This window comes from Ochotona princeps, chromosome 12, assembly GCF_030435755.1.
Source record: "Ochotona princeps isolate mOchPri1 chromosome 12, mOchPri1.hap1, whole genome shotgun sequence".
In the NCBI taxonomy this organism is placed as follows: domain Eukaryota; kingdom Metazoa; phylum Chordata; class Mammalia; order Lagomorpha; family Ochotonidae; genus Ochotona; species Ochotona princeps.
In genome coordinates, this window is record NC_080843.1 from 44076221 (window position 1) to 44099824 (window position 23604).

The 23604-nt window shown below is 44.2% G+C and overlaps 1 protein-coding gene across 10 annotated transcripts in view; it reads right to left on the reverse strand.

Moving 5' to 3' along the window:
• ENOX1 (ecto-NOX disulfide-thiol exchanger 1) overlaps window positions 1-23604 on the reverse strand; it is a 487830-nt gene that overhangs the window by 137763 nt on the left and 326463 nt on the right. For 9 of the 10 annotated variants that reach the window (XM_058670707.1, XM_058670710.1, XM_004577459.3 and 6 more), the window contains 2 exons: window positions 3477-3650; window positions 2088-2294 (listed from right to left, as the gene is read on the reverse strand). In XM_058670707.1, coding sequence (XP_058526690.1) covers window positions 2088-2294; window positions 3477-3650 — 381 coding nt within the window. The remainder of the gene's footprint in view (window positions 1-2087; window positions 2295-3476; window positions 3651-23604) is intronic. The other variant, XM_058670708.1, reaches the window with a different exon arrangement.

Consider the following 23604-nt stretch of genomic DNA (forward strand, 5'->3'; position numbering starts at 1 on the left):
TTAAAAGAGACCCTGATGAAGCTGAGGCTAAAATTAGCTCCGCCTTCCACGTGAATGCCATCCTAAATTTAGACAGGCCTTCCTTCCAGCTGGGCTTGGGCTGACAAGTGCTGGCAGGCAGAAGAGGCAGCCTTCCTTCCTGCCTGCCCCTCCAATTAATCTGCCTTTCAGACAGCCCAGGACCAATGCTGCAGTCTCTGGAAGGGGTTCAAGGAAGAGCTGGGACGCTCTCCTCCACTCCAAGGCAAGGAGATCAGAGGGGAGACCTTTGCTCCATCTCCTGCTCCAATGGGGCAGACCCAGGAGCCATGGCAGCCTTGCTGAGAGAAGCAGAATCATCAGGGACCAGGCTGGGTGAAGCACAACATTAAAGCACAGCATCAAATGAAGGAATATTCTCTACATGCTACAATCTAGTGATCCTTCTCAGAGTCTCATGGGACTTCTGAGTGGGACTAGACCTTGTTAGACTAGTTGGGTTAGAGTGGAAAAAGAGCTCTGATCTACCATTACTCTCCATCTGAATCAGGTGGAATGGTTTTATTTCTGAGCCATAACTGGAGCCCAGGCTCCGACAGCAGTGCCCAAGGACACAAGAATCAGTTCCTCCTCAGGCTAACATTGTTCAAAACCAGCCACTAACAGACTGGCTCATGCATTACAGGTGCCCTGTAACACCAACTGTCTGAGTGATTCCTCCCAACAAGCCTGCAAGGGAATGCTGTTGACGCTTTCCATTTTGCAGATGGCAGGAGGAAGGCTGGCAGACAGGTTATGTAGACCAAGGCAGGGGGAAATCTCCTGCCATGTACTCACCAGAATCTCCAACTGTCTAGTGGTTGTTTGTGCGCTGTAAATTGTCTAGCGCATGCTTTGTCTCCATCTCTGTTTTGGAAATGCTTTCAGACATGTAACAAATGACTCACCTGTGACCCACTGTCTTTCTTTACTGGATCCCACTGCCAACTGCCCTTTCTCCTATCAAAGCCTGCCCTGCTGGCTTGCCACTGGAAGAGGTGCAGTACTTGGGACCCCAGAGTCTTTCCTCCAGGAGACCACTCTAAGGAATGTCCTCTCTCTGAGCAGCACCTGTTGTCCCTGCTGTACTCACTGGCCATCCTGGAACAGCCAGGATTAGCTTTGGGAACAGTGACTTACAGTGTTACTGCAGTAAGGCTTTTGAAGCTCTCTGCTTCTTGTTCTAGCTCAGGGAAGTCTATGGTTTTGGCATAACCTCAGAATGTCGGGATAAAAAACAGTAAACCTGGCAATGAAGCACAGATTTTTTTGTTGTTGTTTTCCCACCTTCCTCCATTAGCTTTAAGAGTAGGGAGGTGGAATACTGAGAGTGATGAACTGAGGACTGTAGCTGGAGCACGTGCAGGTAGAACAAGACTTAGAATGCAAAACTATGGCCTTCCAAAACCACATACCACCAATCAGTACTAGCCTTGTAAGATTTAGGTCTGGCAAAGGCCTCATTGATGGACTCTACAAGCCCGCTTCAATGCTCATGGAATGGCAAGCAGCATCAGGCCTGAATTCAACATTTAACAAAAACTGGTACCAAGGAACAAGGCTGGGGTGGGAGTAGGATCATTAAACTACCCAATGGGCAGTGCCATAGTGAACCTCCTTCTGAGGACAGAGCAACTAACTGCTCTCCCACGGGGAACTCCTCCTGCTTTGGTATTCTAGGGTCTAGAAGGTGAATCCACCTTCTGGAAAAGGAAATCTGTTCTGAGCCAGTCCTTCACTCCACATGCCCCCAAGAGGCTGACATCCAGGATTCATAATAACAGCACTCAGTATTCATGATAAACCTTCTCCTCTAATAAGCACTCCAGAGCATTAATTAGAAACACAAAGGAATTTCTGAAGACTGGTGGTGGAAAACCTGAGAGGTACGCATTTGCAGACTTTCACAGTACTTCTGGCAGCCAAGAGAAGAGGCACTTTGCCTCCCTTTTCAGTTCCAGACTTTGAGAACTTTATTGTGTCATTAAAGCAAAAGGGGATACATGCTTATATTAACATCACAAAGCAAACAGGACGCCTGGAAAAACCCCTGAAGGGATGCAAAGTACCAGAAAGGTAAATGGCTTTATCCACCATGAATTCCTCTGCAAAGCGGATGTGGCAAAAGTTCTTCTTGCTCTTCCGGATGGCTGTGATGTCACCGCACTGCTCGAAGACCTCTTGGATAATTTCCTCAGTTGCATTTTCAGGCAATCCTCCCACAAACACGGTCTTGCACCCGGGAGGTCGTTCTCTTGTGGATGGAGGTGGGAGATCTGGTAATCATAGCAGAACAGAGAGTTTTGTCCTGCATGCCTTGGGGCTTCTTCCTCGGGTCCCCAACAAAAGGTAGGCTTGCTGGGTAGCATGCTCCAGCCCAAGCCTGGCTCGGTTTCTGCGCCAACTCACCTTTATCCCAGGCCTGGCTTACTGGCTTTTCCGCCCTACTTCCTCTGCCCACCCCCACCAACCTCTACTAAGTATATTCATTTATACACCAAGGGGCTATACTTGTCTGCAAACAATGAGCATGTGTGTGCACAAATCACACAGAAGCCAGAATATGGGGAAGAGGAGGGAACTTCAAGTACAAGACGTGGTGAAATGACAACATGATGAAGAACCTCCGCTTGCTCTTGGCTTTGTCTTGGTGCCAGATAAAGGAGCAGCAAGGTAGCCAGCACACGGGAGACACAACCCGGGGAAGCCACACAATACTTACTTGGCTGTGAAACACCGCGCCTGAAAAAACACTTTGTTATTATTCACATTTAAATGTGCACACTATTAAATGTGGGGGACGCTGCACAAAAAGATAAAAGTGCACATTGTCACAACATTTTACCTAGTTTACATGTAGATTACTAAAGCAATCTCCTGAAAAGTCCAATTGAAAGAGACTACACTTGATTAATAGAAATTAAAAAAAAATCCTAGCTACAGAAACCCAAACACTTAGTATCTGAGGCTAAATTAAGAAAAGAAAAAAAAAGCCCATTGACTTCATCAATTACATGTGTCCTTCAAGCAAATGTAATTTGGTCCAGAAATTCTGGGAAGCAGGTTGCCCCCGCCTCCACATTGCTAGCTGCCAAATTAACTCCATTTGCTATCCAGCAAAGCACATTTCAGAATTTTTCTCCCACACATGTGAAGACGGATGCAATGGCTTCTATATTTCACAACAGGTTCTATAGCAAATTGTAGGAAAAAAGAAAGATTCTCAATGATCTCTCCTCGTATTGCACGGGCTTTCATGGAGTTGATCACTCAGCTCCTGGACAGACCCTTGGACATATGTGTACACGTGTTCTTATCCAGTGACAGAGGCGTTCCACAGAATGTACTCTTCCTCGGTACAGTTCTCTGTACCTCAATATGAGTGCAATGTTATTTCCAGTTTTCAAAAAGAAAAGGATGTAAGATTTGAGCCAGCGTTTCTGCTCAGTGTTACCTACTTGGATTCTGAGGGAACAGAGTACAGCTCTTGCAGTGGATGATTTCTTTGACGACAGCCACCTCGGTTGGCGGAGGTGGTGGGACCAGCCCCAGGCCTGGGATCATTGGGTTGATGGGGGTGATTCCAGTCATCATGTTGAGGCTTGGATCAAAGCCTGGGACACAGATTGAGTCTGCAGAGAACACAGGATGAGATTATGGTTGGGTAATCTTAAATCTGTTGTCGTTTTTGTTGTTGCTGTTTTCTCATGAAAATTTACTTGATTTTACATTTTCTATTTTTCCAGGAATTGCTCCTGGCATAAGATTCAGCATTACTGAAAACTAATTCAGAAGAGGAAAGAGAGAGAGAGAGAGAAAAGACGAACCTAAACTTACATGAAAAAAGAAATTATGTTACTTAAAATATTAACACAGCAGAACTGAACACAGCGTGTTAATGTGTAAAACCATGTACCGTGAAGCTTCCCTATTACCATGAAGGCCACTTTCTGTTTCTTCACATCCTGTGTTGTTTACATTGCCTTATGACACAGAATGCGGGGAGAATATCATTTAACATTGAAGTGCCCTACGAATTTAATAGTCAACCTGTTTTTATAACAGGAGTCTTCTTAGCCAAGTGACCTACATTTGGGAAAGTTTAATATATATGTACATACTTTATAAGGATACATTCAAATCCTACCTAACTTATTTCCCCTGGGGTACATGGGGAGCGGGAAGGGCAATGACTGATTATAATTACTATGTCTTAGATATGTGCAGGCATGAAATTGGCTATGTACATTTCTTAATTCTTTGGCTAATCACACTTCCTTCTTATAATTCAATCAACAAACCATCAGCCCATCCTCCTGAAATCTGTATCACTTTAAAAGAAATGAAAGCAAACGAAAAGGGCAGAGAGCATCAATTTTTCAGCAAAAATACAGAATTATTTTTCAGTGTGATAATGAAGTAATTGCAAAGGTTACATAAGAGTTTATTTATTATTTTAAAAATAAGATAATAGATAAAAGTGTTGGTGAAGACATGGAATGAAGTGAACTCTTAGAGATTGTTGGCATAAGTGTAAATTGATACAGCAGCCATTGTGCAAAACAGAGTTTCTGAAAAATGATGCAACAATGTCACCATTAAGCATATAGCAGACACAATGAAATCAAAGATAACATGGTCATTCCATGTTCAATGTATTTACAAAAGTCATGATATGCAATCACCTATGTGTTTATCAATAGATAAATGGATTAAGAAAATGTGGTGTATGTAGACAGTAAAATATATCTTGCCCATACTAAAAAAGGGATTTTATTTTCTGACAATGTGGATGAAACTGGAGGACACACTGTTGGGTGAAATAAGCCAGGCACAGAGTGCCAAACACTGCATGATCTCACTCATATGTGGACTCTAAAAGTTGATCTCAAAGAAGCACAGGATAGGGTAGAATGGTGGCTAGTAGAGGCTGGGGAATTTAATGGGGATAGAGAGTTGGAAAAATATTGGCTAAAGGCTACATAATTACAATTTGACAAGAGGATTAAGTTAAGAGATCTTTTGTATATGTGACCACAAGTAATGGTGCTATTATATGCTTTTCTATTTTTATGTACATGAAAGGCAAAGAGAGGCCTACACACAGGGAGATCTTCCATCTATCTGTTGTTTCACTTTCCAAATGCTTGTAACAGCCAGGCTGGTTGTAGCTGAAGGGCAGGAGCCATGCAATCAATGCAGGTTTTCCACAGGGACTGCAGGAACTCAAGCACCTGAGCAAGCACTTGCTATCTCCCAGGGTGCACAGTAACAGGAAGCTGGATTAGAAGACAAGGCAGGACTCAAACCTAGGTACTTTGACATGGGATGCTGCAGTTCCAAGTGATATCTTGGCCATCATACTTGACCCAGATACTATATTCTTGAAACACACAAAAACAATATATCAGTATTCTCACCACAAAAAAAAATGTTAACTGAGAAGTTGTACATTTTCTTATTAGCAAGATTTGGTCATTCTACAATTTACAAGAATTTCCAAGAAATCTTGTTGCATTCAAGAAGCCTATGTCATCTTAGTCCATAAATTAAAACTTACAAAAATTAACACCTTGCTAAGGAGAGGGTGATGTTGAAACACTGTACTGAGTTTCTGAGTGCAGACATAGGGGGTTCCTTCTCCTGAGAGTTTTTCTGTTTGTAGAAAACATTCCTCTGGGTGGTGGTGTGATAAGGTTTGCAGGTAAATAAAGATGTCACCAGGAGAGCCTGGTGACCATTCACTGTCCTGCAAGAAGGAAACGTCCATCATGTCTCTTATTCTCCTTTTCCTCCTTATTGGTCTCTGCCATTCCTATTCTTCCTTCCCATCCTCTCTCCTTTAAATTATCAAGTATACCCTCTACCCTCACCCCCATGCATAGGCTACACTCGTTGCTTAACCTAAGTTGCAAGGTAAGTACAGGGTCAGGTGATGGGACCGCTATACCCTCGGTTCACTAAGAAACTCCAGAGGATGTAGAAGGTGTGGCCCACACTTTTCTTCCTGGGGTGGGATGCTCTGGTGCATTGCTCCAGCTAATCTGGACATTTCTACTCCTCTTCTGGGTTGAATGGAATCAAATGTGTGATGTTCATACCCACCCCGAAGAAGAAATGGGTCCCATTTTCTAGAAGGTATACAACTATGACCTCTGTAAAATGAGGGTCTTTTTTTCCCCAACTGTAAATGTAAATGCAAAACATGTGTGTGTGTGTGTGTGTACATTCTAGATCCTTCCTCTATAATAATGATTCTCAGTTTTTTCTGTAACATGGGGCTACGTGATTGGGTGACTCCTCTGAGTAGCAGCATTCCAAAACTCAAAAAACACCAAAGCTTAGAAGTGACTAGAACAAAATTCACACTCTGGATATTCATCAAATTCTCAAAAATTCCAACAGGTATTATTCCTATTTTATAGTTAAAGAAATTGAGAATGAAAACAGTTAAGTGAAGGGTGGACTGTGGTCCAACAGGCTATGCTTCCTCCGATGGTATGGGCATCCCATATGGTTCAAGTCCCAGCTGTTCCACTTCCCATCCAGCTCCCTGCTTGTGGCCTGGGAAAGTAGTGGAGAACAGCCCAAGTTCTTGGGCCCTTGCACCCATGTGGCAGATCTGGAAAAAGCTCCTGGTTTCAAACTGGCTCAGCTCTGGGCATTGAGGCCATTTTGGGAGTGAATCAACAGGTGGGAGATCTCTCTCTCTCCTCTTTGTAACTCCACCTCGCACATAAAATAAAAATAAATCTGTGAAAGAAAAGCAGTTAAGTGAAATTTTCCATACTGCATAAAGCAAACACATGACAGAGCCAGAACTAGGCCCAGTTCCCTGGCTCCATGTTTATACAGTTGAGTATACATGGGACTATTTCAAAACTTTCCGCTTAGGATGACCCAACCTGATCATTCACCTAACACATTTCACTATTTCTAAACATTTACTTTATCTCCCAAATAGAAAACAATTCACAGATTTTCCTGCTGATTCAGATGCCAAGAGCCCATCATACTCCAAGATGGAGTGACTTTCAGCATCGTGATCATTTGTTTAACATCTGGGCATCTGAGGTGAATACATCAGAAACAGAAACATGAGCAGTGGGAATGCTGGCCTGCCTCTGCCTCTGTTCTATCTCAGTGTACAGGAGCCTCGTCTGTCTTCCCTGGCCTGGCCCTCACTGCTGGTTGCCAACCCAGGATAATCTAAGGCTGAAACCAGTTAGGATTGCAGACCATGGCATAAGAGCTCTGTGAAAAAACAGATGTTTTCTTACAAAGGAGATGAGAAGTCCAGAGCCTGCATTCTCTGTTAATTGTAACAGAATTGTGTTTTCTTTCTGAAGGCCAAATAAATACATCATGTTGTCAGAAGTGGGGACAAAAAGACACTTCTCTTGAGCATGAAATTTTACTCTATACCAAGTGTTACTTTGCTTTCTACAATGAAGTGGAGAGGTTATGAGGCTGAATGCAATCTGCATGGTGAGAACAGTAACTTGAAAACAGCTTTGGAAGGAATTAAGGCTTACATTATGCTGGGCCTCAAAGGAGATGAGATTTAGGATAACAGGGCAGGAGGTGGGAGAGCATGAAGAAAAATTTTAAAGATGCATTTGTAGGACCCGGTGCAATAGCATAATGGTTAAGGTCCTCACCGTGAATGCCCCGGGATCCCATATGGGTGCCGGTTTTAATCCCAGCAGCTCCACTTCCCATCCAGCTCCCTGCTTGTGGCCTGGAAAAAGCAGTTGAGGACGGCCCAAAGCCTTAGGACCCTGCACTCACTTGGGAGACCTGGAGGAAGTTCCTGGCTCCTGGCTTCGGACTGTTATAGCACTGGCCGCTGTGGTTACTTGGGGAGTGAATCATCGGACAGAAGATCTTCCTCTCTGTCTCTCCTCTCTCTGCATCTCCCTTTATAATAAAATAAATAAGTCTTTAAAAAAAGATGCATTTATATACTTGAAATGCAGGGTGATAGAAAGGCAAAGATGAGAGAGAGGAGAGACAGAGATCTTTCATCCATTCATCCACTGGGTGAACCAAACCAAAGCCAGGAGCTGGGAACTCCATCCCAGTTCTGCTTTGTAAGCAGAAGCTTATGAAGTCCAAGCACTTGGGCCATTGTCTACTGCTTCTCGGATGCACTAGCAGGGCGGAAAATCCCAAGTGAAGCAGCTGGGACTTGAATCAGTGTTCTGATGCGAGATCCATGTATCGCAAGTGGTGGCTAAACTCACTGCACCACACCACTGGTCCCAGAACGTTTTGAAAAAAAAAAAAAAAAAAAGAACTCATTTAACAATATATGAACAGATGGAAATTGTTTTCTCCAACAGCATAAGAGCATATTATGTACTGCATCATTAAAGCAAAAACAGACTTCTATGGCGGGTGGGGGAGGGAACCTTGAGAAAAACATATACCCAGGAGGAGTAGATTGAGGAAATATCACAAACCCCAGGAGTTGATTGCTTGCCTTGTGTGGGAAATCTGTCCTGTGAGCTTCAGAAATAATAGGTTAGGATTCTACTTAGGGGAAGAGGAGGGCCACTTGGATGGCAGTAAGGAAGAATCCAATTAAGGGAGCTGAAGCACTTTTTTTGCCCACCATCTTTAAAGAAGAGCAAAAGTTGTTCACTGCGCACTGTGGCCTGGTCTTGCTCCTCCCTGTACTGGCTCTGAGTCCAGAGATGAAAGGCAGAGGTTCTGACATGACACATTCACTCTGCGCTGGTGGAGACAAAGACAAAACACAGAGCCTACTTCCTGATTCACCGGGCAGGGCCTTTGTTTTTTTTTTCAAAGAGATGCACATTTTTTTTTTTTTTTCCCAGAGAGGGGTTGGGAAGCTGCTTGTTTGAGATTTTAGAGACATGGTGGTTAAATTGCTTCATTACTTGGTGAATTCATTCACTAGTTCATTCAGCACTTCCTGGGTATGTAATACTATGAGGATCTGGAGTCACAGGGATAAATTGGGGAACAAAAAAAAATGGCACCAGGGCCTGGTGGGGTGGTGTATGAGGCTAATATTAGGCCTGCAGTGCTAGCATCCTAAATGGGCATCTGTTGGTGTCCTAGCTGCTCCACATCTGGTTCAGTTCCCTCCCTGTGGCATAGGAAAACAGCAGAGGATGATCCAAAGCTTAGGGACCCTGGACTCACATGGGAGACCCAGAAGAAGCTCCCTGGCTCATGGCTTCAGATAGGCTCAGCTCTAATTGCTGGGGCCATTTGGGGAGAGAACCAGCAAGTGAAACATTCTCTCCATGTTTCCTTCTCTCTCTGAAAAGTGGGCCTTTCAAATGAAAATAAATGAATCTTTTAAAAAAAACGGCAACAAATCCCAAAGGTCAGAGGTTTACTTGGCAGCCCAGAGAGCCCACATCATCTATATCCTGCAGCCTCTTTTCTCTTTGTCTGCTGCCACTGGCAGTGGAGTGCTTCTTTCCTGATGATGCCTCAGGAAAGAGTCTTAATAGGAGTTGAGAATCAGATTCTGCTGGAAAAAAAAAAGGCAGCAGGATTCTCCTGCTGGACAAGGCTTGGATGTATGCTTTTAGGTGTGGGCAGGGGCTGGGGCTGAGCGAATGAGATTAAGTCATGGGAGCCAGGAAGAAATCTTGTCCAGAAGGAAGAACACAGTGTTCTAACAGAATAACAAGAAAGTCAGCAATCAGGCTGATGGTAGCTTCACAGAAAGTCCAGCACCCAGGGTACCCTCACGAAGTGGCTGGATACAGAGATCATTAGCAGCAGACACACAAAACCCGTCCACAGGTCACAGGACTTTCATCAGCCTGGTTCAGAGTTCACTCTCAGTCCAGGGTTGAATAGGGTTTGGCAACAACATCCCTGGGGTCACAGACTGAGAGATGAGGCCCCCTGTTAGGTCACCTAACATAGGACCCAGACACGAAGAGTGAAGGCTGAATTTGGGTAAGAGGCACACACCTCTCTTCATTCCAGCTCTTAGCGCCTGCCAGCATCAAGGTCACTTGGAGGCCAAATCTCAGATGGCCTCTTCCCTCCTGTCCAAGTCCAGATGGGAGGTCAAGTCCAAGGAGCTGCTAAGCACATGTGGCAAGAGACAGGCCGCAGGAGCTCCATCACACACACAGTAGTTCCTTCTCCTGTCTGCAGAAGAATCACTGATCAAAGTACGACTGATCCTCACTCCATCAAGAAACCAGGTAGTACATGACGGCATTCAGTTTGCTGGAGGTTTAGGAGGGAGCAACTGTCTTAGAATGGTCTCCAATTGAATCCCCAAGCCCTTTGGGTGTCTGTTAAGTTTATAAACAATGATTATTTTGTCATTACATATTCTCCATTTCTTGACTCTTTTTATACAAAGCTTTTTATACAAAGCTTTTTATTTATTTAGAGTGGGAGAGACAGGAACAGAGACAGATCTTCCCTCTGCTGGTTCACCCCCAAGATGGTTCCAAAGGCGACACCTGAGGCAGGCTGAAGCCAGGATCCAGGAGCTTCATCCATAGTCAGGTCTCCCATTTGGGTGCCAGGGGCCCAAGCACCTGGCCATCTTCTGTTGCTTTTCCCAGGCCTTTTATCGGCGAGCTAGACTGCAAGTGGAGCAGCTTGAACATGAAATGGCACACATACGGAATGCTGGCATTGCAGGCAGTGGTTTTACCTGTTAGACCACAATAATGGCTCCTTCCATTATCCTTAAAAATAGAAAAACTTTATAAAGCAGAGGAAATGCAGTTTTAAAGGAGAATCTTGAGAGCAAAAGATCAAGACATAGCAGGGTGACCTAAAGCTGATTGTTTTTATTTTTAAATTAATTTATTTATTTGGAAGGCAGAGTTACAGAGAGAGGAAGAAAGACAGACAGGTCTTCTACCTGCTGGTTTATCTCTTCAAATGGCTGCAATGGCAAGGCTGAGCCAGGCTAAAGTCAGCAGCAAGATCATTTGGTGAAGCAGCTGAGATGCCACTTGGGATACCCACATCTCAAATCGAGTTACCTGGGTTCAAGTCCTGTCCCACTTTAATTTCATCGTCTGGCTACTGCATACCCTGAGGGGCAGCAGACGATGGCCCAAACACTTTGGTTCCTCCATCCATATGGAAGACTCAGATGAATTCCTGGCTCCTGGCTTCAGCCTGACCCAATCCTGACTGCTGCAGGCATTTGAGGAGTGAACCAGTATGTGGTTCTCTCTGTGTGTATGTCTGTCTGTCTGCCTCTGCCTCTCTGCTTCTCTGCCTTTCTAATAAATAAACTGCTTGGAAATAAAGAATACAGGATGTACAATCAAGAAAGGTTAATACTATAGTTGACCAGTTGGTCAGTTTCTGCTTGGCCTTTTCCTAAGTATATCAGGGCCTTAGAAAAAGCAGGTTTTTAAAGAAGGACTTGGGAGAACAGGCTGCTGGTATCAACTGAAGACTCAGGGGTTTCCAAAGCTTTCTTCATACTTTTGACTGCCATTGGAGGAGAAAAATGGAGAGACAGACAGACAGACAGAATGAACTATACTTGTTAGTACAGCTCAAGAAAGCAGACAGGACATTAGATGTAGTAGCCAAGGCTTATGGGGGCCTGGGTCAAGATATGCAGATTTTTTTTGTAAGATTGATGTATTTTTATTTGAAGGCAGATTTATAGAAAGAAAGACAGAGAAAGCTCTTCCATCTGCTGATTCACTCCCCAAATGGCCACAACAGCTGAAGTTGAACAAATCCAAAGCCAGGGGCTTGTTCCTAGTCCTCTCACATGGGTACGTGGTCCCAAGAACTTTGGCCATCCTCCACTGCTTTCTCAGGCCACAAACAGGGAGCTGGATGCAAAGTGGAACAGCCAGAACATGAACAGGCACCCTTATGAGATCCCAGTTCTTGAAGGTGGAAAGTTAGCAAATTAAGCCATTGTTCCAAACCCTATGCATATAGGTTTCTCACTGAACAAACCATTAGGAAGTGATTGCGCTGTGGCAGGTGGCAATTGGGGCACCATCCCTAGAGGCATGCATGGGGAAGGCAGGTTGGGAGGTCTAGGAACTCAAATACATAATGAAGTAGCAGCAGGACTCTGGCTTGCAGCTAAAGTTCCAATCTTAGCTAAGTTCCTGAACTTCTCTGGGCATCACTCTTTTCTCTAAACTGAGAGGGCAGGACCAGGCGATGCCCAAGTCTTTCCGTTTTGAAATTGTTTCCCTGGTTATGTCCTGTGTCCACTGCTTTCTTGGTATAGCAAACCCTACCATGCCTGCCCAGTGTGTGCCAGCATGGTTGTCCTACCTCAGCTGGGAGGTGCACCACCACATGTCTCACATGGCCCAGGACAACATGACACAGCCTGTTCTGAGTGTGGCAGATGAGGACCAAGGGTGCAGACTCCTCTGGTGTCTAATTCAAATCCCTGGTCCCTAGTGTGGGCCCCTTCCCCCAGAACCTTTGAAGAACTCTTAACATCCTGCTAACCAGAGCCCCTTTGGGGGTCAAGGTGTGCAGCATATTTTAGAGACTGCTATGAGCAGTCAGTTCTTCTCTGAGCCTGCTGTGGTCAGGGGTTCTGAAACAATCTAGAGTTGGTGTCATGTCGTATTTTGGAGTGTAGACACAAATCTCCCGTGCCTGGGTCAACTGTGTTTAAATAGCAGTTGATATCGATGTGCCTCGCTTACGCAGGTCTTGCATCTCCCGTCAGCAGAGATGGAGGCTTTTATTGATAGAATGAGGTCTCTGTTGATGAAGTGTGCGTGGCAGAGCTCCAGGAGCTCGCTCTGGATGTGCATCTTGTGTTTAAATGGAACACCTACCTCCGTGCCTTTGGGTCTCTTTGGAAAAATCACAAAAGCATTTTCAATTTCACTTTCCTAAAGATCCTTCCTGCTTGTAGGCATCCACTTGTCTCATAAAATGCTCTTTTATGTTAACGTAGAATCTGCGTGGCTGATTTGTTCCCCCACACATCTGCAGCCATCATCGGGGGTTTGCTTTTTCACAGAGGGAGAAAATCTGAGAGCAGTTCAGCCTCCAGGGGATCAGCTTTGAGCAGCACTTCCAGGAACACACAGAGAAGCATCTTTGTAGTCAGGAGCCCAGGAAGTGTGTTGTAGACATACCTTTTTTACATACCCATTGCCTAGATGCAAGTCATCCTGTCAAAGAGCAGGTGCATTCTCTCCTCCTTTGGGGTCATCTCCCTAACACTACCCCACCCTATGCGCATTTCATAGGGCTGTCATAACACAGTGCCCGAGCTGGGCGACAGGGTCTCTTTCTAGGGAACAGCTTGCCCCTGCCTTCCTCTCAGCTTGTGGGGGTTCACTGTGTTTCACTCACTGCCTTGGCCATGGCATGCCATTCTCCCCATATGTCTGTCTGTGTCTCTTTGTTCTCATAAGCACACAAGGTACATTAGACAAGGCCCATCCTAACCAAATATGACTCCATATTAACTTGATTATATCCACAAAAACCCTATTTCCAACCAGGTAGGATCAGTAACATGCACAGATGCAAGAGCTTAGGGCTTTAATCACTGGGGCTTTTTAGCAAGAATGTAGGGAGTGTATTTGGGAGGGCACCATTCAACCCATACCATAAACTGGCTGGCTTAGCCATCTCCCTTCTCTGCGTTTCTATATCACTCCTTGTTTCAGTCAGTGTCTAATGACAGCCATCATACAGTATTGTCATTTTTTCAGTAAGCTGTTTCTGTCACTGAACTACCATATCCATGAAGAAAAGGCTGGAATCTCATATGTCTTTGCAGGCAAGCTTTTTGGCCAAATATCCGACACCTACTAGGCACGCAGGTATTTGTTAAATGAAACACTTCATTCTCGTCACTATGATCGTCTATGTGCATTCAGTGGTAACAGCATTATAGAAGTTTACATAAATATTCATTACACATATAAATGCATTCATTAATGTTGTATGTAATTGCTACCCTTTACTGAATGCTTACCATATGCTGGACATTATGCTAAACACTTTCAGGTTTTTAAGCTCACATTTCCTCCTCACAGGAACATTAAGAGGCAAATATTATTACTGCATCTTACAGACATTACAAGTGAGGCTTAGAAGGATTACATTCCTGAGGTCACACAGCCAGGGTATGGCAGATCCAGGATGCACTTGGTGACAGGTGTATGTGCACACTTGAGCTCTGCACACTTAGATATGATGTCTAGCTTTCATCCAGCTGATCTTGGGACACTCCTGTGTTGTGGCAGGCATAGGTCATGTTCACACTCATCTGCTGAAGACAAACTAAAGCCCAGAAAAGGTTCAGAAGCCAGTCAGGGATTGGCATTGTGGCACAATGAGCTAAGCCACACTTGTGATGCATGAGAAATCCAGAAGAGGTTCTGGGCTCTGGTTTTGGATTGTCTCAGCTCTGGCCATTGCAGCCACTTGGGGAGTGAACCATCGGACGAAAGATCTTCCTCTCTCCTCTTCTCTTTATATCTGCCTTTCAAATAAAAATAAAATAAATCTTTCCAAAAATAAATACCTTACTAGGCAAATCCTGTAAAGTTCTTTCTTCTGCACCCTTTGTCTTTGATCTCCTGTTCTGAGAGTCACTGTCAAATCTCAGGGACACACACAGGGTCATGTCAGAAGTTCACACACACACACACTCAAGTTATGTTCCCTGCTCCTGGTTCCCTCTGAATGGGTTGAACTGCAAACTCTTCATCCCACTCCTTCCCATTAAACACTTCCAAGCAGGTGAAAGAACTTCAGGGTTGTCTGTTTCTTCCAATGACACCAGCCCTTGTGCTCAGCTCCTAGTTTAAAAGCTCTCTAAGTAGCCATGTGCACACCCTCACAGACAGACTCACCTCTGAAAGGAGCTGCATATCATCATCTTTGTTTCCAATTGCTAATTCAGGTGCTCAGAGCTCTCATCTGGCACTCTGTAAAAGCTTCTTTTTGTTCCCAAGAGTTCTCTCCTCCCTCCCCATCTTTCTCCCTTTCCTCCCCTAAGCGCTTCTCATACCCCTGGACCTGGGATCAGCCACTGATGCCCATGGGGGACCATAAGAATAGGCCCTAATTGGGGCTTCTGAATGACTTCTTTGAAACTTCTTTTCACATCCCTATCTCATTAGCCGATGATTAATTTTCTCTCTGTATGATGTTGTGTGACTTTGTGCAACAGTGCTGTTACATAATGATAGAAAAAAGGCTTGAATCAGCTCTCGGTATTCTCTGCTTTGTCCTAACTGACAGGCTCATGGTACAGGAGCAGACAGGAGAGGCAAAAGAGAAGCACTGAATATGGAGAAATATTTTTGAATGTTCCCTTAAAGTTACTTTTTAACTTTTGAACATCTATCTGTCTTTTTATCTAATTTTCTAAGGAGCGAGGACTCTCTGAATATATGTAAAAACACTAAATAACTATGTAAACATATTTCTTTCTGGCATTTAATGCTTCCTTGCTTCTTGTTTCTCCTTACTCCATTTGCTGCAAGTCTGGGTGATGTGGCACTGATAGAAAGTCCTGACGTGAGCTGGCCAAGACAGCAGGGATAACACTTCACAGCATGTACCTGCTTCTAAAGGGATCTTGCCCTTCAAATTTGATTCTCGGTGATGCAGTATTAGGGACTAACCTTTTGATTTCATTTAACAACTTCGATTTCAGTTTAGCAAGGCACTTGAGAGATGTATAGCATCTCCCATATTTGGAAAAGAACAAAGGAAAATGTATTCCATGTTTTTGCTTTATAGAAAATATTCACATCACACTATTTTTAGACACTTTTTTTTGTTTCTATTTAACCTTATTCTTGGAGGGTTTAAAATCACACAGAGACGTTCTCCTTTAAATAAGATCAACACAGATCCATGGTTGTGGAGAGAACAGAGTTTAATGTGAAGAGTAAACACCTCAGCGCTCCTCAAGCAACCTGCAAGCCATGTGTGGTTTCCACATCATCCATGTGTGGTTTCCACATCATGGACTCATCTCACAGTGACTTCATTTTTCCACTAGAATGGGAAGGCAAGGTAAAGTGGGAAGCTAAACTATTACCTTGGCATACAATGTTGCCTTCAGTTAGTATCGGTCAATCTAATACAAAAAAATTGCAAAATCACAAAATTTAGAGTCATGCTAAAGGGATGAGATAAAGCAGTATTTAGTTGTTTCACGCAAGATGTTCCCCTTTTCCTGGCTCTTGGCTACCAGATCACAGATCTGATCCCAAGGGTACAGGCAGAGAGGCAGGAGGCTAAATACAATGTTGTTTAAATCCATACACAGCACCGGTATTATGCAGTTGGATGAGCCACTGCCTGAATACCAGCATCCTATATAAATTCCCACAGTTTTCTGGCTGTACTACTTCTGACCCAGCTCTCAATTAAACTGCCTGGGAATGCATGAAAAGATGAACCGAGAGCTTGGGCCCCTGCAATCTCTCTACCTGGGAAAATCAGAGAGAGTTCCTGGCTCTTGGGTTTAGCCTGGGTCAGATCTGGATGTTGCAGCCATTTTGGGGAATGAACCAGCAGACAAGATCTCTCGGTCTCTTCCATTCTCTCTCTGCTGCTCTGCCATCAGATGAGTAAATTTTTTGTTTGTTTGTTTTTACAAATTTCACACAGAGTCATTACTTATCTGTGTGGGGGCACCTGTAAAATATTCGGGACAGGACAAGTGAATTCCACTCTCCAATGGCAGTAGCTGTGACCTAACCAAAACAGGCTTGTAGCAGAGAAAAACCAAAAATCTTTACGCACCCTAAGACAGCATTTTAAAAGCAGCATGAACACCATCTTCAATTCTACATTGAGGCCAATTGAAGTGAAAATGATGTTTTTGTTCTGTTTTGTTTTTTATAGAAACTTTTGACTCCCTGTAGAAATTAGGAGCAAGGGGGAGAGTCGCTGCAGGAAGGCAGCACGGGAAAGGGGAAGGACAGTCTGCAGGGCTCCCCTTCCTCCTTCCTTGCTCACCGCCCCTTTGTGCCTCGACTCGCAACCTGCACAAAGTGAGAGCCAAAAGGATCACTGACTCTAGCAGGGTTGTTCTGAGGCTTAAACGCCATAGCTACAAGTAGTGCCTGCCACCTCATGAGAATCTGCTGCATCCTGGCCATCACTTTGATGAGGGTTATAAACATAGGTATATTCATTTACATGTAACAACATGGCTTCAGGGCCCTTCTTTTGTTTAATCCCCATTCTCTGCTACTTTCATAAAGTGATATTTTATCGCTGAGTTTTAAGGAGCAATTCTGAAAGGTAGAAATCAGGCCATCTTCCAGGAGAACAACAGAGCTGGCAGTGCCATACCATTTCCCTTCAGGAGAAATTTCTCTAAGAGATTAGTACTAGAACCACCCCCTCTTCCTCCTCTGCCTTCCCTCACTGGGTCCAAGATGCTTTCCTGTGCCTGGAAACAAGCGTCACAGCATTTGGAGCTGTTTGCTCTGCTTTTTCCACCAGAAAATATCCAATGCTACATTCAAACATGCCAGCTGTGCTCATCTCTATGTTAGGCATATCTGCTTTCCCCTTGAATTTCATTTTCTCTCTGTAGTCCTACCTCATTCATCTAAATGAACATGTCTTTTTGCACGCAGACATGCATGTCTTTTTAGCCAATTAAGATTAAGTAGCAGCAGACTTTAACAATACCTCGGTACATATGAGAGCCTGGTCAGACTCAATCGGTTACATGGTGACGTGCCTTCGCCTCAGCAAGTGCCAATGCCCGCCCACGGTCTCCCACAGCTTGTCACGTCTGGCAGCATCCTGAATAACTTCAGTGGCTATTTTTTCAGAGCAGTAAACTAAGGCAGAATAATCTAACTACCAAGTTGCCATTAGGAGTCATTTAGCCCTCTGGGCTAAGAGCAGTGTACTTGGAGAAACATTCCTTCGCGATTTGTTTGTGAACATTTTTCCCTCTCGGCATCAACCCTGCAACACAGGAACTAATTTCCTGCATGAAAAACATCACAGACATTATTTTTACTGGCAATTCGGGGGAGGGAATGGAGATTATTACCTGGATTTTCATTTTAATTATTTTTTGCCCACTTACATCAAATCATAAAATGTTTTAGTTCTTGATTTGGGGCCTGCATCCCTTTCCTATTTCCAGAAACTTCTAGCTTTGAGTTCTTAGTAAGCCTTTATACAATGCTGTTTTTTTCAAACAGCTTTTCAGCCATTTAATAGGCTGGTCCTCATAATATCTCTGCAGGATTATTTCCCCCTACCTATACATGAATAAGAAAGTTGAAGCTGGGATGACTGTAGACATGTAGCCACAGCATCACTGGACTCCCAGGGGGAGGCTAATGGTGGTCTATGCTATCCTGATCACAATGGGAGTCCACCTGCCTGCAGTCTCCAGGGAAACAGCCAGCAGAGGGTTGAAGGAGGAGGATGTGCTGTACTTGCGGTTTAGTCCTACACTCATCTCTGATGCAAGGCTGAAACCTACTCTACCCACTACACAGTGCTATGATGAGTGTGTGAAGGCCAGCAATGTACAAGCAAGTGATCACGACCCCACTGCAAATGATAGTTGGCTCTGTTCTCCCAATATCACGGCCTCTTGGGACTCCACAGTTGTGCTCCCTATCACTGCAGAAAGATGATTCACTATGTTATTTAGTATGTTGCCCTACTCTGAACAGGAGGGGAGTAGGGCAAGGGAGATGGGAAGAGAGTGAGTATGTGTGTTGGGGTGAGGGTGCAGGGTGTATGCGTGCTTCTCCAGGTTAGGGTCAACCTATAATTTCAACAGCCAAGGAAATAGAAGGGCTCTTGGTTCCTTTGAGATATTAGCTTCTTTAATGGGTATTAATCTCCTCTCAAGGTTGCTAGGTAATGTCCTCCAAACTGGGGACACAGAGGACTGTGAGGACACCGGCCATGAGATGCCCCAGTGCACTGGGATGCAGACTTGAGAGCACACAGCCCAGTTAGAAGGTGGTTGTCCTGAAAAGCATCGTCCTGAAAAGAGCTTCACCATACCCTCACTTCCAACTGGTCTTCCTCTGAGAGCGAAAGTACCTGTCTACCTAAGGTACCGCATCCCCAAATCCAAGACACATCCATGTCCAAGAGGGGCTACCTGATCCACTCTATCCACTGCAGTCTTTTTCACTGCATTGATCGAATGATGCTTTGAAGGAGCAGTGGACTGTTGGATGTTTTGCCTCTTATCTTTATCTGTATTGTTGTTTACTTTTCCCCTCTTTTAACAAATAGTGTAACTTTTCTTTCTTAATTTTTATTTATTTGTAAGATAGGGTATCACAGATAGAGAGGCACAGAAAGGCAGGAATCTTCCATCCACTGGTTTACTCCCTAAATACCACAAACAGCCAGGGCTGGGCCAAGCCAAAGCCATGGGCCAGGAAGTATATCTGGGTCTTCCACATGGGTGGCAGGGACCAAGTACTTGAGCCATTATCAGCTTCCTTCCCTTGGTACTTAGCAGGAAGCTGGGTCAGAAGTGGAATGACTAGAACTGAACCTGGACTCCATTATGAGGTGTGGGAGTCCAAAGCCAAGGCTGAAAGGCTGAGTCTGCTGCATCACAACACCTCCCTCCTTTGCCTTCTCAACATGGGGACACCCCGGGTCAGCACGGGTCTTTCAAGCTGCTGTACGTCAAAAGTGCCCCAAGTGGCTAGGATTGTCATTCCTGAGGGCAACGTGTTTTTGGGCCAGAGGCTTAGAGCCAGCTAATTTACATCTTCTCGTTGCAACCAAACAGGCAATTTACACATGCCAGAAAAGTTGCAATACAAACGTTGGCTTGGGCATTCATGCCCTTCTTCAATTATGTTTTTTTGACTGTAACAAAAATCTGAGTTTCACAGTTTTTTTCCCCAAATACATTTGGTCAGTCAGTCAAAAGGATCTGAAAATCCTATTGCAAGTATTTTATTTAAGTTCCCTGCCTCACACAGTGATGGGGCCCTGCCTCACACAGTGATGGGGCTGAGACACGAGGGAAGTGAACCATTTCAGCAGAGATTTTTGTTCAACAGAGCTGAGTTAAGGGAAAATAAAAAGAATAAATCAGTAGGACGTATCAAGTGTGTGTCAAGCGCATGCACCCCGGAGCCCTTCCTGTTGAGACTCTTTTCTTGAGCACAGAACCTGATACAGGTTCACCCTCTGTGACCAAGGGCTCTGTATCTGTGGATTTTGTATTCATGGAGTCAAACAACCACAGTTCAACAGTATTTGGGAAAAGAATGCACCTGTACTGAACATATACAGACTTCCCACACCATTATTTCCTAAACAATACAGTATGCGAGCGTTTACTCAGCATTTGCATTGTATCCTGCAGGAAAAGGGAATCTAAACATGCTTTTTAAAGTATACAGGAATATATGCACACATTCTATGCAAATACTGTAATATTTTATATTTGGACCTGTACATTGGTGCCCATCAATTAGGGGGTTCTAGCATCGGTCCCTCATGCATACCAAGGAGTAACCATAATATTCTCATTAGATTCTGTCAGCTACAAGCTCATGGAGTCAGGCATCACAGGTGCCAGAAGCACCCAATGTTGAAAATGAGTGTCTGGGTTTCTTGCTTGGATGGGGAAGAGATTGTCAAAAGCAATGTGAGTAACATACACAACAAAGACACCTCGATTTACAGATTAAAAAATCCTAAAATAAAGCGCTACCAACATACTGAGAATTAGAGGCTTGATAGAGCCACCATCACTTACGAAAACAAAGCCCCATGCATACAGAGTAAACCCTGATCCCAGAGGACAGTGTGAAAGAAACAAGTCTTGCCAAGTTTCCCTCTCCCTGCTCCCTCTGGCACCATTTATAAGTGGTCCTTGGGCAGTGCCAGGCCAACCCTGCTGGGTGTCACTGTAGGAAGCAGAGGGAGGACTAGAGAAAGCTGGTTCAGATCCCAACAAGCTCTTCCGAGTTTGGCCACCTCTGCCCTTGCCTGGCCTGCCCACACCTGCAGGGCTGCCTGCCTTGCACGGACCTCTCCTTTGGCTGTGGACAACAGCTCCCTGTTAGCCTTCACAGTAAGCTGACCTGGAGGCCAGCTTTTGGCTATGGTGCTCAGCGTTCAATGTTTCCACCTCACAGCTGTGATGCTTTTGGATTTTGTCCCCACACACGGAGCTAGCTCCTGAGTCTGCCTCTCTTTTTTCTTTGGGTGAACAATCACTTTTTGAGCAAAATCCTGTGTTAGTGACACTGAGCTTGTCCATGGGGATTGCAGATGGCTCCTGGAGGAAGGCTTGGGAAGGATAAGAACATTTTTTTCCCCTGGTTTTCTAGGTGCTGGTCTAGATGCTAGGCACTTTAACATACCTGCCTATAGAATTGTCATGACAACAGTGCAGAGGATGGGGTGGGTATTTGTCACAGCAATTTTGCAGCCAGTTTGAACATCACATCCGATATCAGAGTGCCTGCATTGGAGTCCTGACTGAGGTTTCCTGCTAAGGCACATCCTGGGAGGCATCAGGTAATGGTACAAGGTAGTTGGGGCCTTGCCACTTACCTGGGAGGCCTGGGCTGTGTTCTAAGCTCTTGGCTTCAGCCTCCAGCCAGGAGCCATTATCAGCACTTTGGGAAGGGACCCAGTGCACACACACTCTATGTCTGTCTGTCCCTCTCTTTGAAAATGTGTAGAGAAAGTCAGGAAATGAAGAAAATTTAAGTCAAGTGGAATGAAAATCAACATCAGTCCTAATGCAAAGCCTGTTTTGTCTCACCAGGGCTGCCAATGACAAAAGTGTAATTGGATGGATTATGGGGTTTGGCCACTACACAGGACAGGGAGGACTGATCTTCAGCTGGTAAACACTAGTGTGGCCATATCACTGTTTCAGGCCAGCATCTGTTCTGTTTGGTCAGAACCCAAGACCTATCCAGTTGTTAAATATTTGGGTATCATTGCTACCTTATCAGAGTGAAATATGTGGCAAACAGTAAATGTTTGACTTGTACTTCTGGCAAAGAGACAGTAATAGCAATCAAATACACTCTTCAGAACTGAAACACCTAAAAATACAGATAAAATGCATGGCATGTAGCTTTCAGAAACAGCATGAAACAATGCAAGATGATGATTCCTGGACAAAGGGCGGCAGCCAACGTGGACCATCTGACTGACTGCAGCCTAGTGCTAGGGGAAGTTCCAGGCTGCAGCACTGTGAGAAGGAACCCTGGACATTCCTGGCATTGATGCCCCACCCCAAAAGAAAGACACAGTTAGCAATTTAGAGAAGCCCAAGCAGGTGGAATTCACAGAGCATAGTACCAGAGAGAGAATTGTGAATGCATGTATGTGTACACACGTGTAGCCCCCCAACACACATACATCTTCCATTCAGAAGGGTGTCTGCCTTAAGTTTAAGTTGAAAGCTGAGGGCTTGGAGTGGGATATCACACAAGGCTGCTGTTGGGAAAAACCATGCACCTGATTAGAAAGAATAATCTAGGTAGAGAACAAAAAGGTGTGGAAGAATGTATGTTCTCATCAGTTAAGGAAGGGGTAAATGTTTCCTAACGTCTCTGCTATCAGGTGGATCCTTCAACATGGCATTGCTTTAGGAATAGGGCAAAATTAGTTCAAGACTACAGGCTATCTGATCTTGTACAAGAAAGATTCAGAGTAAGCCCCAGAAGGTCAGACTGCTTCCCACTCTCTTAAATGTGTCCTGGAATAAACCTCAACTACCATTTATATCACCTAACAAAGTAAAAGTCACAATTTCTGACAACCAACAAGAAAAATCATAATATGTACTAGGCTAATCCTAAAACCTCTGGATATCCTATGCTATATGCCAAGAGCAATAAAGTTCTAGATGGCATAAAAATCGGTAATCCACTGACCTCCTTACAGGTTTTGTGACATTATTCCATGGGACCCAGTGTACTCCCAAGAGCCCTTAAAAGAGAAAGAAAGAGGAAGACGAGAAAGCTGGAATTAACTTGATATGGCAGTCATTCAATCTACTACTCCTGGTTTTAAAGACTAACAGTGTCAAGAAGCTAAAAATTATAGGCAGCTGCTAGAAGTTAGGGATGTTAGATTCTCTCTTGGGTCCCAGGAAGCAACGTGTCCTTGATGGCACAGAGACCCATAACAGATTTCTAACAGGTACAGCTATAATGTAATAAACATATTTTTCTAAGCCATAGAGTTTGTGAATATTCTTTACAGCAATAGGAGAATAAGAATCAACACACTGGGCAAACCAAGCAGCAGGAAAACATGGCCACAGTAAGGAAAATAAACAATCAGTAGGAAGAAAACCATAAATAACACCACAGGATCAGTAGATAAAGCTATTGAATGAAGGTAGTGGTGTTCCATATGTTCAAGAAAGTAGAAGACTGAACAAACTACACATAGTCATGGAAGATTAAAAAAAGGGTGAAAGTCAACTTTAAGAGGTTGGTGTATGGTATAAAGATATAACAGTAGATGAGATTTTACTTAAAGATCAGTGGCCTTGAACAGAAACAGCCCAAAATGAAAGAAAGGGAAAAGAACAATCAGAATAGAATAGAAAGACCATAAGAGAACTGAGTTGACTTCAAACAG